This window comes from Melanostigma gelatinosum (assembly GCF_949748355.1).
Source record: "Melanostigma gelatinosum genome assembly, chromosome: 21".
Lineage (NCBI taxonomy): Eukaryota > Metazoa > Chordata > Actinopteri > Perciformes > Zoarcidae > Melanostigma > Melanostigma gelatinosum.
In genome coordinates, this window is record NC_136654.1 from 6,613,393 (window position 1) to 6,626,241 (window position 12,849).

The following is a 12,849-nucleotide window of genomic DNA, read 5'->3' on the forward strand; positions in this document are numbered from 1 at the left end:
ACCGGTGCCATGAAATATCACACGTCGCACACACCGGATCCAACCACGCTGTTAACAGACAAGTATCCACGCTGTTAACAGACAAGTACGAGTCATTTTTTGTCGGTGATCTTCCAAAAGACACACAGAAGGACACTTGTGGTGGCACAATCGATCACGCACAGGTCAAATGAACCCCCCCCCCCCCCCCCCCCCCCCGCTCCTCTCTGCTCAAGTCCTCCCCAAGCACACAAGCACTTCCAGATGCCTGGATTATAGATCGGTCAGTCCCTCTGCATGTTCATTCAGCTCCATGGTGTAATAGTCCAGAGGGCGCCTGAGAATAGAGACACAGTCACGCTTTAACTCGTTCAGAGACACGACTGGGCTCCAGTCACTCAAAGTACTTCAGGAGTTTCATGGTTCAGCTTCTCATTTCCCCGACTCTACTGCTACTCTACTGACTGTCCTACGTTCGGGTAAAAATGTGAAGACAGTTAAGAGGGTCTTGCTCTTTAATTCTGAACTACAGTCTGACACAAAAAACCTGACATTTACTGCTGATATTTCACTATTTCAAATGTGCTATTCAAATGTGATATTCTACAAACTGAAAATGGGGCCACAAATATGGATTACTGCCACACAGATGTTTATTCCCTCAAATTCATAGTGATGCAACATGTTTTCTTTAGATATCAAGCTGGAAACAGGTAGCGTGGCTCCCCCCCCCCCCTAAATGTAAATGTAAACCTCTAAAGCTCACTAGTTTACAGGTTATGAGCTGCTTTAGGACAGACTAGCTGTTTCCTCCTGCTCTCAGTCTTCATGCTACGCCGAGATAATCCTCTGTTGGCTGTCGTTTTATTTTTTACCGTAACCGTACAGACACGAGAGTGACATCAATCTCAAAGAAGGACATCTTCAGATAAATGAGCAATATAGACTCAATTACACACAGTTCTTTTCAAATATGCTCTTCACACTCAGTCACTGTGTAATTGAAAGAGGCACCACAAGTCAAACGATTATGTTGATGATCTGGCTTTGCGGTGATTTCCAGCAGACTAGCAAATAATATAGAAATGAAATGCTGTTGACATGATGTAAAGAGGCACTTAGAAATATCTGTGATCAGTATGCACATCCAGCAGACCAGAGAGAGAGAGACGAGGAGAATAACATGAGAGCAGTTCTCACCTCCTCCTGTAGAAATACGTGAACAGAGCAGCTCCCAGTCCGAGCAGCAGGAGCACTGCCACTATGAGCCCTATCTGTAACCCCAGGGCAGACGCTAGGAGAGAGTCAAATCAACACTCAGTTACACTTTCTGTACAAGTGAATACATTAAAACATCCTGATGAAACTTTAAAGCAGCAACAGATTTGGTTCCCTTTAGATTCGACAAGCTCACGGACAGCTTCACGCAGATTTCGTCACAGATTTAATCACATATGAAATCTACGACTTATGAGATCACCACCAACGATTGGCTGCCATGCTTAGACCCTAGGGACCATACCAGAGGTTAAACAACCTGGATTTGTACAGCAGACTGTTAATCGGTTGAGTTAGCGGATCAGCTTCTGGTTTCTTTTTGAAGTGATGATGAGCTGCGAATGCTCGGCTGTCGGCTTTTGTTTTACGCTAACCTGTGCTTGTGTAGCGGCCTGTGGTTGGAGCAGAGCAGACGTCTCCCTGTGCAGACGAGGGCTTCACGTGCGATGTCTGGATGATGAGGGCCTTCTGATGGTCCGACAGCGCCTGGATGTTCCCCCACACTCGGAGCCACCCAGACACGCAGGAAAAGTTGGCTCCTTGAGAGACGCAGAGACGGACAAATGTTTCATTATCTACATATGAACGTGTTCGGGTCACGCTTTAGCTGGGTCGATTCTGTAAATGGGGAAACAGGACGGGCGTCTGCATCTGAAGCGCACAATTTACGACAGTTACTTCGTGTACATGAGGGATGCAGGATGTGCAAGGGAATAGTCACACCTCTGTGAGAATTACTTACCACACGACACTCAGAATCGATGGACTCTCCTTCAACATGACAGCTAAATGATCCCTACTTTACAACGCTATGGTAACAGCAACATCCAGTTCTCCCCCAGAGTGTCAGCGGTCTATAATCTTTTCTTTGCGATTCACTGAACATACGAGTCATTTCTTTTGTAGAAATCAGCCTATTTATGCTGAGTGAAAGTGCCTCACCTTGGAGATACAAAGCAGAGATGCCACAGTGACACCTCTGCTCCAGGTAATCAGCCACCTCCGCCACCTTCTTGCCCTGGATCAGACCACTGCAGTCTGGGAAATACAGGGAAGAAGGATGTCAGCTTTTATAAAAGGCATATTTACTGTGACCAGTCGCTTGTTGTTGTTGAGAAAGGGATGCCGCAGCAACAAGGCACCAGGACATACCTCATTGCTGTATTTGTGTAAACAATGTTTGTATTCACGATAAGTATGTGAATGTGTAAAAAAAAAATGGCCTCAATGAGCTTTACAACATGACACCGTCCATCTATCTGTCTGTCGACCATATTTTATTCACTTTCACATTTTCTACAATTCAATTTAGGTTGAAGTTATGACGCCTCACCTGCCGACTGCTGCTGCCAGTCACTGGACAGCGGCCCGAGGCAAAGGTCAATGTGACTGGAGAAGGCGGAGCTCGGACAGAGGTTGGTGCCGTGAGGTGTGGGGGAGGAGCTTGTCCAGGAGGAGGGGCTCCTCACCTCGCAGCATGAACACCGGCTCAGGGAAACAGGACCATCTTCCACTGACCTGCACATGCAATACATGTATGAATACGAACATAATACATACAGCTGTCATAGGGATCATGAGTCTAGAGTGACATGAAGCAAAACAGATGTTGGTTTGCAGGCAGTAGTTTAAGGTAATAATATATTTTGCAACATTTACATAGATTCTTTTAATACACAGAAATGCTTACCACTCAAAAGCACTGTGCGATGTTTAAACTTTGTATGAATGCATCATTTGGAGCCCGAATGACAACCGTAGTCGGAATCTCATTCAGCCGAATTTTGGTGAACCTGGATAATCGGTCTCATGTCTCTGGATTCACTACATCATCTTATTGTCTCCATAACAACGCTGTCTGTTGGCAAAGGCGCCTCGTGTTCTCCTGAGCTGCAGTGATGGAATATGAGCGCTGCTGTAAATAGCTAACACCAACACAATCACAGTCGGGAATCAAGAGCGCTCCCCAGACAATTGGTAAGCAGTTTGACCTGCCCTGGTTAACGGTGCAGGATTAGTTGCCATGGTAATCTTTCCTTCCCGAGTAGGAATCAAAGTCGTGGACCAGGATCTTTCCTTTGTTAGCCTCAACTCAGTTAAGATGAAGGCTTCTATATGACATTTTCAGCAGTCTGGTTATAGCCTTAATTGGGTTGAAGACTTAAAATTTGTGTAAAAGTTCAAACATGTAAAAGTTGTCAGGTATTCGCGTTGTTCTTCTGCGTTTACCTGGCAGCTGGGATGACTTGTCTCCCTCTGGTGGTGGAGAGAGAAGAGAGCAGCTGCTGTTTTTCACTGAACACCAGCACATCTCTGAGGCTGGAATTTGTCAGAGCAGTGCCAGCTCTACAGACACTGAACAGGTCATAGCACAGGACTACTGCTCCTCGTACCGGCACCGCGGAGCCCTCCAGGAAAGTCTGATCTATGCCGGAGAGAGAGGAGGTGAAGGAGTATAGTGAGAATGATGGGAATGGGTACAAAACAAGAAAAAGAAGAGGGGAAAGGACAGAGAGTGGGAGAGTCATTAAGAATGAGGTTGAAGGAATGAAGTTTTCTTAGTTTTGTCTTCCAAAAAGGGTTCAATCCCTGAACAACAAGGTCTCCTCCCATCCTCACCTGCTCCAGTGACATTTCCAACGATGTAAAATCCATCCTGGTCAACAGATCCGGTCAAAGGAAGGGCAATGACCGTCCCACTGTACTCCTGGTCAAACACGGTGAGCACCAGGCCCCGCAGGTCTGTCATGGGGGGGCCGTGCAGCTCCACAAAGGACCTCTGCTGGCTGTGATTGGTCCAGTGGCCACTCGCCACCTCACTGATGACCACACCCTCAGGAGCTGGAGGGGGGCGGGGGCAGATGTTCTCCCTCAGAGGTGTGGGTGGAGCCACCTGATTGATGCATTTGAGACATTTATGATTCTAACGGTTGCAATATATCCAATAAGGACTCATCTGCATCAATTCAAATAGGAGGAAACACATTTTTTAGCTGGAAGTAGGGTCATTTTCTCATAGACTTCTATAAAATTGGACTCCTTTTTGTAACCAGAGGTGTCGCCCCCTGCTGGCCAGTAGAGAGAATGCAGGTTTAAGGCACTTACACCTTGGCTTGACTATTCAGAACCGGAGGTGGCCGTCTGGTTGTTACCCTCTGTTGCAGGTCTTTGTGCTGAGCTAAGCTAACAGGGTGTAGCTTCAGATCTAGTGCACAGATATGAGGGTGGTATCGATTTTGTAATTTACCTCTCGGCAAGAAATAAATTCCCCAAAATGGCAACCTATTTCCTTTAATCACTATTTGTATTCAGTAGAAATTAAGGTTTTAACAAACATTTGTCTTCTTTGTTATCCACAATGTTGTGTTTCTACCGCTTTGTAAAAAGAGATTCTCTACTTTCAGGATGCCCTTTGAAACCTTCACACTTCGTACTTACTGAAAAAGCAGACAGGTCATAGGGGTAAAGGCCTCTACAGCGGCTGAGGGCCTCATCACCAGGCAGAACCTCTGGATCCTCCAGCAGAGGCAGCTGTCCTGGGGTCAGAGCTTTACTCAGCTCCTGCGCCTCCCTGTCTGATCCTCTCTGCCGGTACACCACTGCATCCAGCAGGCCTTTGGTGGGGATCCCCCTTTGGGTCGCCGACGGTTGACCAAACGGGCTGCGATAGAGCGCCACGGCATCTGGTCCGTTCTGGATGGTATTAGGAGGCAGGCGGATTGACGGAGCCGGCACCAACCTGTCGCTGCCCAGCAGAAAGTAGCCCTTAGATGTGGTGAAGTGTCCACTCATGGCGATCTCCCTGTAGGGTCTGTTGTTGTGTGCACTGAACAGCAGTATCCAGATGCCCTGCAGGGAGACCCGGCGTCCTGACGGGTGCCAAAGCTCGATGTACTCGCCGTCCTCAGCTGCGCCAGGTGTATCAGTGTTCAGCTCATTGATCAGGAAGTCACTGCTCCCCCAGGGTGGGAGGTGAGATGGTGAATCTGTACCTCCTGGAATCGCTAAAGCATAACAGGAAGCGATCAATTGGCTGCTGTTAAAGGAATAGTTTTACTTCACTTTGATTTTTGTTTAGATTTAACAAACAACATATGACATGACTAAAGAGCTTCATAGATGCTGATAGGGAACATTAGATGGTATATTTAGTTACCGGTGGGCAGTATCAGGCCAAGTGCTTCCAGTCTTTGTGCTAAGCTAAGTGGCTGCTGGCTGTAGCTTCATATTTAACAGACAGATGTGAGAGTATTCTCATTGGCAATAAGTGTATCTAAAACCACAATCCTGTGGCAGATACTTTGTATCCACTGGGATTTGTTGAAATGATGGAGATGGTTACAAACACTTCAGCTTCTTAAAAAAAAATCTTTTGAAGTTTCCATAAGGGATGAGTGCACTTCAGAGCACTGTTGCAAGACATGCGAGGCGGGATATAGAAGAATGAGACAACCACATTGAAGTCTGTCTGCTTCGTTTATAATGCATTTGAATATGATAAAAAGGGTCATCAAGAGATTTGAACATTGTTTATCCATTAATTTCATGGTTAGTACAGCTTTAACACAGTACCTAATAATGGCAATAGATGGCAGTATTGCATACAATATATAGATATATAATATGAACTTGAATATGTTGTCAATTGTTAGCTATGAGTTATAGTATTTTTTATTAACTTGTTCATATTCATGAGTTATGATAGGATTGAAGACTATGACTGTCTTTATTTATATATACTTTGCAGTTTTATTTCATCATTTATCATAGAAAGAAGCTTTTGGTCTGAAGTAGAAACACACTGGCTGATTGTTTGTGCTGCATGCAGGAAGCCAACACATCACTTTACAGTAGGATTGGTACTTTATCACAGATTTGTTCGGAACACTCTGCTTTTAAACTAACGAAACAATAATCTGTCGACACATTCAGCAGAAAGCATTGATTCAACTAAAGTGACGGACTGAACAGTAGAGCTGAAAGGAGAAGGGAACAGTTCATTCATCCATGTCCTCTGCTGATTCCCTCACACCAGCACCGCTTCCTGCTGCATCGCCCTCCGCCTCCCCAGCCTCCTGCTGATGCGACTGAAGCATTGATACTGTTGACTTGCTGAAGATCTTACCTGGGTGTAACCCAGGGCAGGGCTCACACATCGTGCTTAATATTGTAATAAATCAAGATTTGAATCTCTCCAAATGATAAGGATATTGAGGTTCAAACATCTTTCCTGACCTCGAAAGAGTAGTCGAGAAAACAATCTCACCACGACGTCCATTTAGTCTTACTTTTGTATTTTATGTGACTTATTTTTCACCGTCAAATTTTGACAAATCCATCTGATCCTTGTAATATTCCATCACACATTTAGCTCATCATCTGTTGGAGTCCACACGAATCACAGGCTTTCCTCTGTGCACCCGATACCTCATCTTTCATTTATTTTCATGCCGGTTCCTCCTTGGAGCAGCGTCCCCCACCAACTTTCAGTCGCTATTTTGCAATACGTGTCCACATTGATGAAGCTTTGTTCCTCAGTTGGCGAAGGATAGAATCTGTAACTTCTCCTCCCTTCACAGGTCAGCACGCATCTCTTTCTGAGATTTACTCCCTGGTTCCTCAAAACAAACGCAGTTGAAAGTATCCGTGTTTGGCTGCCTATTCTATCTTCATTCCCTTCCTTAAAACTGCAGAAACCCTTTTTCTTCCCATAAGCTGCGTCAAACAACATTCAGCTCTCGATAATGTTCAGCGTCGAATACAAATTCATGAAGCGAACTCAAACACTCACCATTATTGTGCGGGCAGATCTTAGGCCAGGGGCACTGGTTGGGCTGTGCAGGAGTTTGCGGCGCCTCCCAGAAGACCCCAGGATCTCTGGCCCAGGTGGCCACACCACAGCGACTCAGATAGAAGCCTCCCTCTCTCAAACTGGCAAAATAAAACAACCCTCATGAGTTCACCCTTATTTCGCAGGGTTAGAATATTAAAATTGGTTGGTGTTGTATGAAACATTCATATATTTTGCAGTGGGTAAATAAAAGCACATCATTATGCTGTCCATTAATGTCGTCTTGAAATACAAAAAACAATTGTAATGCTACATTTCGCTGTCGGTCAGTCAGACTGACTGTCTGTTGAAATATCTCAACAGCTGTTGGATGAATTGTCATGACATTCATGGTTCCCAGAGGATGAATCCTACTGACTTCAGTGATCCCCTGACTTGTCATCCAGCGCCACCAGTTGGTTGACATTTTAAGTTGTAGTAAATGTCTTCACGACTATTACATGGATCTCCCCCTCAGGATGAACTTTAATAACTTTGGTGATCTTCCTCCAGCACCATCATCAGGGCCGACCTTTTTATTTGACTAATATTTGGGATTTATGACTAAAAAAACCTGCAGCCTCAGCTGTACTTTGTGTTAGCGGCTAATTGACAGATGTTGGCACGCTAACACGCTAACTAAGGCGGTGGTCACCAACACACCTGCTCAATCTTCAGCATGTTTGCATTGTAATTGTGAGCATGCAAATGTTTGAACTTCACCCAAAAACACCACTGCGCTTCAGGACAGCCTCACGAAGTCGCTCGAGTGGCTGTAAAGTCTTGTTGAATGACGCTGAATTGTCATCAGTGAGGTGTGAATTAAACTTCCTGCTCAAATTTGAGCGTCATGTCAAAATCTATTTGGGTTACTTTGACTCAGTGTGATTTAGAGCCTATGTGTGAGTGCTGCTCTGGTGATGACACACGCTTAACAGTATAAAAAAAAAAAAAAAAAAAAAAAAAATCATTAACAAAGAGGAACAGCGGTCACAAGCTGACCCTTTCCAAGTAAAGCACAGTTTCACAACATTGAAACTTTAGCCTCAAAAATAACCACTTGAATGTCACTAACACGTCATGTCATGAGCTTCACCAAACGAGCACCGATTCTTTCCATCTCTTGTATGTACTGCATCCAAATGGTGGCGGGGTACTTTTGAAATTAAAGGAGAGGGGGAAACTATCGTAGTGTCTTGCCTGTTGCTGAGTTGGTAGGGCTCTCTGCCCGGGATGAGAGTCTCTGAGAGGTTGGCACTCGGCTTGTTTCCAGGTCCAGCAAACACAAATGCATCTAGAGGCTGTATCTGGCTCAGTGGACTGCCCACGGGGAAATCTGAGGCTCTGCCACTGTAAACGGCCACTGCCCCTGACTCATCTCCTGCGGAAGAAATCATAACAGGAACAAAGAATTTACAATCAAACGAAAGTGAGTGAATGAATGAAGATTTAACAAAACGAATTGAAGCCGATACGTAGCTTTTCCAAATGTGAAACCTGATGAACTAAAGAGCTGAAACAATCTATCGCGATCGTACAACGATTAACTCGTCCAGAGCGACAGAACAAGATCACACTGACCTTTCATGTAGCTCTTCTCTATGGTCACAGAGATCAACCCGTTCCTGGCGGTGTCCATATTCACGCTCACGCTCACGCTGACCCTGTCCGTTCTCCCATCCAACACAACCAGCACCAGAGGACCAGCAGCCGGAGCCTCCGTTAGCTCCACGAACCCGTCCACCTGCCCTCCTCCCAGCTTCAGCTCAGTGATGACGGGGCTGGTCGCCGGGGCGGCGGGCGGGGTGCAGTTGTTCCTCTGACCCGGGGAGGGCGAGGACACCTGAAAGCCCCAGCGATCCTCAGACAGCAGGCACCTCTCGATCGACTCGTCGCCCTCGAGGGCCGTTTCATCCTCGACGAAGGCCGGTTCTCCTGGCGTCAGAGTCTCGGCGAGGAACTCTGCGCCCCCAGTGCGGCGAGTCATGTACACGATGGCGTCCACCAGCCCCATTGCCGTGACGTTCATCTTCTCACCGTAGCGGAAGGCAGACGTGTGGTAGAGGACGATGGCGTCCGGGCCGTTCTGGACCGTGTTGGGAGGCAGGAGGATGGCTGGTTTGGGCAGCATGTCCACCGAGCCCACCAGGAAGAAGCCCCTGTCATCTGTGCTGTGGCCTTTGAGGTCCAGCACCTTGTAGGCGACGTTTCCATTTCCATTATAGAACACGAGGGTGTAGCCGTCCAGCGAAGCCCGCTGTCCACTGGTGTGATACAACTCCACAAACTCAGTGGTGTCCAGTCTGGGGTTGTCGGCGTTGATCTCGCTGATGATGAGGCAGGGGTCACCACCGACTACCACCACCACCACCACCAGGCAGACACAGGCCAAACTGACCAGCATGATTTACAGCTTCTCCGAAAATAACAGCGGAGCTTCTGCAAAAGAAGAAAATGGCATTCCTCAGTCGAATAAAAGAACCGAGTGAGATACACTGGGATCTCATTCACAGGACAACATGAGTGAAACACAATCTGAGCCACAGAGAAAGGACTGACTGGAGCAGCAGAAGCGTGTTCGCAGAACTGTAATCAAATCTCATGTTTACTACTTGCAGACCAGACTCCCTCGAGGAGAAACCTCCTAATATCATGAATGAGTCTTCTATGAGTCTATTTTTTCTTTCATGGTGACATTGGGAGTGCACGTCTTCGGCATGAGTCATGTAATGTTGCGAAATACGCTGGCAAGCAGACGGAAACTTTGCATGAAACTGTGAAATGCTTTTTTAAAGATGTGTGAATAAATAGGATCAAGTGACAAAAAGCCAGGCCGGATCGTCTAAAAAAAAACGAATCGCATCGGTTTCATTTCTCGGGAGCAAGTTACAAACGAAATCACTACAAAGTGTCTTTAATAAGCTACATTTCACGACAGTCACTCTCCAGGGAAACCATGTTGGGAGAAACAAAACAAAAACAGACTGTGGAGAAGTCTGTGGAGATCAATTCTGCCCTGAAATGATCTCCCATCTCACCACAGTTATTCCAGTCACGGTTGGGCTGCTATGCATGCATCTTTCCGTCGAAAAAAGAAAAAAGAAAAAAGCCTGTCAATCTGCTTTCTATCAATGCCACACAAGGTCCGCAAAAAAAAAAAAAGGCGTCGTGACTTACTGTATTTTCTCGGTCCGCGTGTCGCACCGTCGAAACCTCCTCCGGTTGAATTGTGAAATTATTTTGGTTAAAGTTAGTTTTCTGCCCTCCGCCGCTCCCTTCATTCACAAAGCAGCACTTTCTCCCCCCGGACTGTGGGCGGTCAGACTGACTGAGGGGGAAGATGCCTGCCAGGGGAAGGTCTCTCTCTCGCTTTTCTCTCTCTCTTCTTTTCTCCACGGCTCACACACCGTTCAGCCATCCAAAGCTGAAGACACAACACCGGGAAACCCGGCGAAACGAAGAAAAAAGCGGGTCAAGCGTAACCCCCCGGTGGACGTTTCCGCTATACAAAAAAAACTACCCACGGTGTAAAACTGTGGTAATTCCTGTTTTTTAGAGCCAAAAAAAGGGGGACGGTGGCCTCGAGTTCATCCCAAGAAGCCTCGTAAAAGACCTGAAGGGGGCCCCGGACCCCACTTTGTGAATTTAGGGGACAGCGGGTTCAGTGGTAACACTTTAATGGTTGACGTCTCATTATCAAGTCATAACTTATGATTTTTAAGTTATTAAAAAAAAAATATATATATATCTTTCAGTAAACTGTATACGATTCTGGCTTTGTATTTTACCAGGTACCTCTACTTGTAGTATACTGTACGCAAAGATAACAGAAGAAGAAGACGAAAAATAATAAGAAGAAACAACTTTATGGACGTCACACTTAAAAACAACAGTTTTTACAGAACACAAATGAGGATATTTCCATGACAAGACACGGGAAATAGATAATATTGGATAAAGTAGTATACGTATACAGACAAACGAACCTCGAATCAAATTATCACCTAAAAAAGACCGTTGGGTTCACCTACATGTTCAAAATATAGAGCATGTTTGCGGTAACTGTAAACTGACCTCATGCTCCTGTATTTTATGCAACTTTTTAGAGCAAATTAAGTCCCTGGAATATCATAAAAACATTGTCGATATCTGTTATCATTAGAGATTCACCCAGAGCACTGTAAGTTTCTATGAGAATATTATTATAAGGATGTATATTGGGTTCATTTTCAGTGTAGATCCTGAAGCAGCACTTCTTGATACAATTATAATGATTTTTGATTAGGTCATGTTAGTTTCGCAGTTATCTAAATTACACATCAATTGACTAACTCGAGTTAATTTACTTCCCCTTGAGAATTAGAAGAATGTGAAACAAATGTTTCAATATGTTACGACACACATACCTGTGAGACCTGTGAGACTTTTTATTAGACTCATTCCTCCAGCGGTGGAAGTCAGATCATTTACTTCAGTAAAAGTACCAATACTACAATGTAAAAGTACTATATTGCAAGTATAATTTTAAATCTTACCAAAGTAAAAGTACATAATTGTCACTATATTGGTCCTCTACAAATGGTCTAATCAAATTTTTGAATCTTGAAATAACAGATAGTTTGATTTCTATGGGATTCAAATCGTTATTTGAATGAAACCATCGGGAAAGTTTAAAAAGTCACATCAACAAGTCAAGGACATCTGAGATGTGAGACCAGCCATGGTTTGATCTTTAACTGATATTTTACAATTTATGTTGTTGTTTTTAATGTAAAATCTTAATTTGAAAAGTAACTGCAGCTGTCAAATAAGTGTAGTGGAGTATAGTTGACAATATTTCCCTCTGAAATGTTGTGGAGTAGAAGTATAGCATGAAATGTAAATATTCAAATGAAGTACAAATACCTCAAAACTGCACCGAAATACAGGACTAAAATTGACCACACCAAAGTGGGTTTCTGAGGATGTTGTTCTGCAGTCAATGAGAAAAAGATTTATTTCCGCATTATGTGCAATCTGTTTCTATGGTCTACTCTACATTATGTTGACCGTGCAAAAAGTCAGACCTTACAGTTTTTTTAAATTCAGCAACAATTGAGGTTTTTGAGGAACATACATTTTTTTGTTGCATTTACTTTTATTTTCTTGAAATTAACATACACACGATTTTAAATAGAGTTATGAAGAAAACTTTTACAAACATATTTTTCATTTCAATATTCATCTCTGTTATTCGCAATGAAATCACTAATATAACATTGAGAATAATACAGAGAATAATGTAAGTATATTTATATTCACCTACTTATCAAGAAACAAGCAACTATTATTGCCCGGGTGCAGCTGGGAGATAACTTGATTTCAGTACATTTTCAGTGGTGAATTGTTTATTATAATCAATATTCAGACACACTATATATATATTCAAATAGTATACAGTAACAGACAGAGTTCAAAAGGGGTGATGTGAGCAGCCACATAAAGGGAACTGAAAATATTGTTCGTGGACCATCCTGTGACTGAACAAGCGTTCTAGTCTGTCAACGGTTAGCACATGCTTCTCATATTAAAGATAAGATCGCACATGTTTTCGCTGTGACGTCTTTGTACAGATTGCCTGAAGGTGGATGTCTCAGAAGGACACAATCACAAAACCAACCCATATTTTCACACTGAGCCTCACGTACTGATGATCTTCACTTTAGAAGATTAGCCGGCTAGGCTACACAACAATCAGGAAGTGAGAAGAGGTGAGAAAAACA

General features: G+C 44.2%; 1 protein-coding gene across 1 annotated transcript; it reads right to left on the reverse strand.

The window, feature by feature from the left end:
- Positions 1 to 194: 194 nt before the first annotated feature.
- On the reverse strand, positions 195 to 10,426 carry LOC306794677 (uncharacterized protein). Its single transcript, XM_079292830.1, has 12 exons — positions 10,265 to 10,426; positions 8,669 to 9,526; positions 8,288 to 8,468; positions 7,049 to 7,188; positions 4,696 to 5,261; positions 3,877 to 4,150; positions 3,487 to 3,682; positions 2,591 to 2,775; positions 2,200 to 2,295; positions 1,632 to 1,796; positions 1,180 to 1,273; positions 195 to 316 (listed from the first exon to the last, which is right to left on the reverse strand). The coding sequence occupies exons 2-12, from the start codon at positions 9,489 to 9,491 to the stop codon at positions 253 to 255; spliced, it is 2,784 nt and encodes a 927-aa protein (XP_079148956.1). The 5' UTR covers positions 9,492 to 9,526; positions 10,265 to 10,426; the 3' UTR covers positions 195 to 252.
- Positions 10,427 to 12,849: the final 2,423 nt, after the last annotated feature.

What these genes read in the sequence shown, in the direction of transcription:
- LOC306794677 (XM_079292830.1), bottom strand. Translation starts at nt 9,491, where the DNA reads ATGCTGGTCAGTTTGGCCTGTGTCTGCCTGGTGGTGGTGGTGGTGGTA. An exon ending in AGAGAAGAGCTACATGAAAG is followed by an intron (nt 8,469 to 8,668) that starts GTCAGTGTGATC and finishes TTTCTTCCGCAG; the next exon opens with GAGATGAGTCAGGGGCAGTG. An exon ending in CTGGCAGCAGCAGTCGGCAG is followed by an intron (nt 2,296 to 2,590) that starts GTGAGGCGTCAT and finishes TGTATTTCCCAG; the next exon opens with ACTGCAGTGGTCTGATCCAG.